The sequence below is a fragment of the Chrysochloris asiatica genome, unplaced genomic scaffold (assembly GCF_000296735.1).
Source record: "Chrysochloris asiatica unplaced genomic scaffold, ChrAsi1.0 scaffold00064, whole genome shotgun sequence".
NCBI classification, from domain to species: Eukaryota; Metazoa; Chordata; class Mammalia; order Afrosoricida; family Chrysochloridae; genus Chrysochloris; species Chrysochloris asiatica.
The window spans coordinates 10,776,631-10,782,293 of record NW_006408582.1 but is presented as its reverse complement, the minus strand read 5'-3'; the positions used below and the strand labels follow the sequence as shown (position 1 = coordinate 10,782,293).

The 5,663-nt window shown below is 39.6% G+C and overlaps 1 protein-coding gene across 1 annotated transcript in view; it reads left to right on the top strand.

Moving 5' to 3' along the window:
- CDCA2 (cell division cycle associated 2) overlaps positions 1 to 5,663 on the top strand; it is a 71,678-nt gene that overhangs the window by 6,303 nt on the left and 59,712 nt on the right. Inside the window, exon 4 of the mRNA XM_006864440.1 lies at positions 1,772 to 1,926. Within this exon, the coding sequence (XP_006864502.1) occupies positions 1,772 to 1,926 (155 nt within the window). The remainder of the gene's footprint in view (positions 1 to 1,771; positions 1,927 to 5,663) is intronic.

The window sequence follows — 5,663 nt, the reverse complement described above, 5'->3', positions numbered from 1 at the left end:
TGTTGTTGGTGGAGCTCCTTTACTGCACTTCCACCCAATCCGCCATCTTCTACTCTGTCCAATTATACTTTAAAAAACAACAACAACAGATCTCTGCAGTTTAGTATAAACGGCTACACTAGCTACAGCAGAGACAGTTAAGGGTGGAGAGTTGCCTAGCTGGCTATGTTGTTAGTGCTGTTGAGTGGATTCTGACTTACAACGCGACTCTGTATAGGGTTTCCAAGGAGCAGCTGGTGAGCTTGAACTGCCAACTTTGCAGTTCTGGCGCATTAACCCACAGTGCCACACCAGGACTCCTTGCTCACTATGAGCTGGGTCAGTTAGTGGCTGACAGCAGTGTGTAGAGCTGAAGCAGCCTGCAGAGAAAGGGTAGAGAGATGCAATGGCCTGGCAATGGAGAGGCCTGCCTGTCAGAGAAGACAGCCACCTACCCAAGAAGGCAACTGTGGCAGAGAAATGGCCCACCAGTAGCCTGCAGAGACTGAATTGATGCACAAACCATTTTGCTCTGAGAACTGTTCTTGTCAGAAACTGTCCTGCACTGAACATTGAGCACTCTTCCAGACCTTGCCTGTGTGTTTCCTGATGCTGCCCCCAAGTTGTTCCTGTTCTCCTAAATGATCCTGCTTTGTAGCTGTTACTTTCCTAAGAAACCACTAAGCTATGAGTATGCTCTGAGTTCTGTGTTCCTGTTGCTACTTATAGTCAATCCCATCACAGAAATAGTGCTGTAGTGGTGGGAGAGTGGCTGATGTCAGAAACTATGGAGCAGTGGGAAGGTGGAGGTTGACTTGACCTCTTCCTCATAGAAACTAGCTTTGTGTTGATCCTAATTCTTATCCCTAATGAATTTAGACTTGTCATTATGTTATAGATACACTAAGAAGCAAAATTGTCTTGAAATACCAAGAACTTGAAAGAGTACATGCACCCTAGGTGGAGAGCCTGCCCATTTTGGTCCTTGGAAGTGTTGTTAGCCACTGTCAAGTCACCCCAACTCATGGTGACTCCACAACCAAATGAAAGGCTGGCCCATCCTACATTGTCTTCATGATCCATTGCAAGTCCGATCATGGCTACCCATAGAGTTTTCCTTCTCTGATTTTCAGAGGCAGATAGCAAGGCTTTCTTCCCACTCTTATCAGTGAGTAATAGTCTGGAAGTTCCGTTGAAATCTGCAACATGATAGAAACACCCAAACCAGGAAAAAAGTCTTCCACTGAATCACCACTGTCCCTTGGGAATAAAACTAACTCGGGAAAAGAATTCTTAGTCAAAGTAGGCCATTGCCTACCTCTATGCTCTGGTAACGTAGTGGTTATGAATCAGGCTGCGAACCTCAAGTTCACCAGTTCAAAACTGCCAGCCGTGCCGCAGGAGAAAGATGAGGCGTTCTGCTTCCGTAAAGATTTACAGCCTCGGAAAACCCTATACAGGGTCGCTATGAGTCGGAACTGACTCCATGGTACATAGCCACCACCACCATATGAAGGAAACGTGGAGCCGAAATAAAACCCATTCATTTAGATTTGTTCATGCATTCAACAGTTTAATGAATGCCCTCCATGTACAGAGTGTGGAATAAATAATTGGACAGTACAAAAGCCCCTATCTAATAGATACTATATGAGCAATTTTGGTAGTCATTCTCTACTTAGATTTCTGTTTCACAATTTTTTTCATGTTTTCTCTATCAGTTTGGTACATTATAGGTAATCAGGACATGGTTAATGCTGACTGTACTAATTTAAAAGATCTTTCATTACAGCAAAGCCATCATCCTATCTTAAAAAATCTAGAAGACGTTCTACAATTGGTGTTCGGGGCTCTCCTGAAACAAACCATTTGATTTGTTTCATTGCTCAGCAGCGGAATTTAAAGAATACGGAGAAATCTCCTTTGGCACAGAATTCCCCTTTCCAGGTAGGATTTTTCTCCATGTTCTGTTGTGAACTCTACTTAGGAGAATGTTATTATAATATTATAAAAACTGTTAGTGAAACGACATAAGGAAGTGTGATTGTAGAGCTAATGTTTCCCGTGTAAACTATCACATAATTCACAATAAAACATTTGAAAAAAATAAATAAACAAAAAAAATACCTGTTGTATAATCTTTCTGTCTTGTGCATTATATCTGTTGTGTATCTTTCTCTGTGTCTTACATAACATGCAATTGGCATAAATGTTGTCTCTGTGTATGGATGTACCAAAGTTAAGAAACTGCTTAGATATAGTTGACTAAAGGAGTTTTTTATTTTACTTTGCAAAGTTTTGGGGGTGTTACTGTCTGCTTTTTATGTCTATACTTTCTAAGCCTTTTGTTTTTTATTATTTTGTCTCTAAATATTTAATTTTTTCATGACCACTATGAGTTTGGATGTAGGATCAAGGCCAAAATATTTTGGAGGCAACTCTGTGGACAAGGAGTGAATTATTTGTTTGCTCATGGAATGCATTTAGATTTTTTTTTTTTGTTTTCAACTTTTCTCAAAATGATGATGCCTCTAAAAAGTCAGATAATGAAATAAGGCTTATTTGGGAAAATCCCCAGGTAACTCTTGAAGGAAAACTACTTTTGATTTGGTTGCATTTTTCTGGTATTGTTCTTCTGTTTTAAAATAACATGCTTATCTTACCTCTTCTGTTTTTCAGTTTTAGACGTTATTAGAAAGGCTATAAATATAGTTCTAAGATGTGGCTCTGCGGGCTAATGCGCTAGGTTGCAAGGTTGGTTTGAACCACAAGATTGGCAGTTCAGGCTCACCAGTTGTTCCTTAGAAACCCTGTACAGGGTTGCCTCGAGTCAGAAGTGACTTGATGGCACTTAACAGTAACAACAAGGTTTTCACTGTTGGTCTGAAGTCCCTGTTGGGTCCCTGATCCCTTTCCAGCAGGTTCATGAGGTCAGGCCCATTTTTGTAATAACTTTAGGACATTATTTGCCTTTTCACCACGTTAATTAGTTCTTTGCTCTCCTGGTGGTCATGGTTGCTGAAAAGATTTTTGGGCATCTTACTCTGATTCAAGGCATGGCACCAAGCTATAATGTTTTTCGCTGCTATGCATTTACAGTAAAAATATTAGTAATAGTAATAACAGTTTCACTTAATACCTTTAATAAAGCAATTATTATATATTTTATTGTCTTAGCTTGTAATGAAATAAAAGTTTAAAATATGCATAAAGTCCTGCAGAAGTGTGGCATTTGTTGTTATCAAAATCTCACTTGATTGTTTGAGCTACTTGTTGAACTAGCCACTCTTATTTATTTATTTTTCCCATTAACAAGATTTTACTTGAAAGAATGACAGGCAAATCTTGGCTATTTAGATTTAGGAATTTGACAGGTATTTTCACAAAAATGAACTGTGTTGTAAACCTGGTACTTCTAGAAAAAATAAATTCTTGCTAATGATACCAGTTGACTTTTCTGAATGAAATTAGAATTTTAGAAAGCATTTGTCTTAGTTTTCTAGTGCTGATATAATGAATACCCACGAGTGGGTGGCTTTTAAGGACAATGAGTTTATTTTCTCACAGTTGAAGAGATTAGAAGTCCAAATTTAGGGCACTGGCTCTGGGGGAAGGCTCTCTGTTGGCTCTGGGGGGAGATCTTATCTTAACTTCTGTATCCCTTAAATTCATTCATTCCTTGGTGGTTGTCAGTGGCTCTGTCCTCCTCCCATTGGTGCTCCTTTCTGTGTCTGTAACACAAAAGTGATTAGGCTTAGGGCATGCCGATACTACATTGATGAGATGTAGTTGTTGTGTTGTTGTGAAGTGTTGTCGAGTTGACTCCAACCCACAGTGACCCTGTATAGGGTTTCGGAGGAGCAGCTGGTGAACTTGAACCGCCGACATTGTAGATAAATGGCTTTGCAGTCTGGATCATTAACCCACAGCGCCACACCAGGACTCCATACAAAGAAAATCCTATTCCCAAATAGGATTGCATTCACAGATGTTGTTGTTATGTGCCGTGGAGTCGGTTCCAATTCTTAGCAACCCTGTAACGGGTTTCTGAGGCTGTAAATCTTTACTGGAGCAGAGAGCCTCATCTTTCTCCCGTGGAACAGCTGGTAATTTTGAACTGCTGACCTTGAGGTTCGCAGCCCAATTCGTAACCATTATGCTACCAGAGCTCCTTGATGTTAGTATTTTAACATATGTGTTGGGACGACACAGTTCAGTCTCTAACAGCTTATATGCACCACTGTGAGCCTGACAACTTCCCATGAGACTTTTTTTAATAGATGCATAGAGATATGAATGAACATGGTGTTTTGATATTGGGTAATAAGCAGTGTCAACATTTGGAACATCTGCATCTTTCAGTTAAGCAGTATTTTCCAGGTGACCATTGCATGATGTGATAAAAGAATGTATGAGGGTGCTGTAAAAAAGTTTCGTATGAAAAGACAACGAATGTTTCCATGGACTTTCTGAAGCCAGATAAAAGATATCCTCAAGTTGCAAAATAGATCTATGGTTTTAAGCATAATAACACCAAATAGATTTATGGATTTAAGCATAATAATAGTAACTTTTAAAGAGCTCTGGTAACATAGTGGACACAAACCGGGCTGCGAAACTCAGGGTCAGCAGTTCGAAACTACCAGCTGTTCCGCGGGAGAAAGATGAGGCATTTTGCTCCTGTAAAGATTTACAGCCTCGGAAACCCTGTATAGGGGCGCTATGAGTTGGAACTGACTCCATGGCACATAACAACAACAACAATACTAACTTTTAGGAAATCTTCATTGATTTTTAGTGTAGCATTAAGGAAGAATATTCATCATTCTGGAAGTGCTATTAAAATGCTCTTCTTTTGGTAGACATAGATAGATAGATAGATAGATGCCCTCAAGTCGACTCCAACTCATGGAGACCTTATGTACAACCAATGGAGACGTGTCTTGGTCCAGCGCCATCTTCCAGACTACAGGCATGTTGGGATTTATCATTGCAGCTAGAGGACCAGTCGCTCTCACTGCAGGTCTCACTTACTCTCATTGGCCTGGTACTTCATGAAGCATGGAGTCCTGCTTCCAGTGATATGTCAAAGTAGCAGGTCTGCTTGTTTTTGTTTGTAAACCACCGTTTCAATTTCAGCTTCCTGTAGTCTTCTAAATCAGTTTTGTTTTGTTGACATTCTATGTCTGATACTGCATTTTCTCTCATTTTTTTCTTAAGGATATACCTACACATACATGCATATATGCGCATATCATATGACTTTACTCATTAAAATAATTATTTGAACATTTAGTTCTTGAATATATGACATTGCTAAACAAACGGTCTTTTTTTATATTTATGTATTCGCTAAATAAGTAAAAGGAGCTCTGATAGTGTAGTGGTTACGATTTGGGATGCTAACTTCAAGGTCAACAGTTTGAAACTACCAGCTGTTTCATGGGATAAAGATGGGGCTTTCTGTTGCCATAAAGATTTACAGCCTCAGAAACCCTGTGCAGGGTCACTATGAGTCGGAATCGACTCCACGGCATACCATCACCTGATAAATAAACCATAATGTTTTAATGTTTATTTTAGTAGCTCTTATAATTTTCTAAATTGCATTTTATACTTCCTACTTGTAAGGCGCTCTGGTAGCGTGGTGGTTACAAATCGGGCTGTGAACCTTAAGGTCAGCA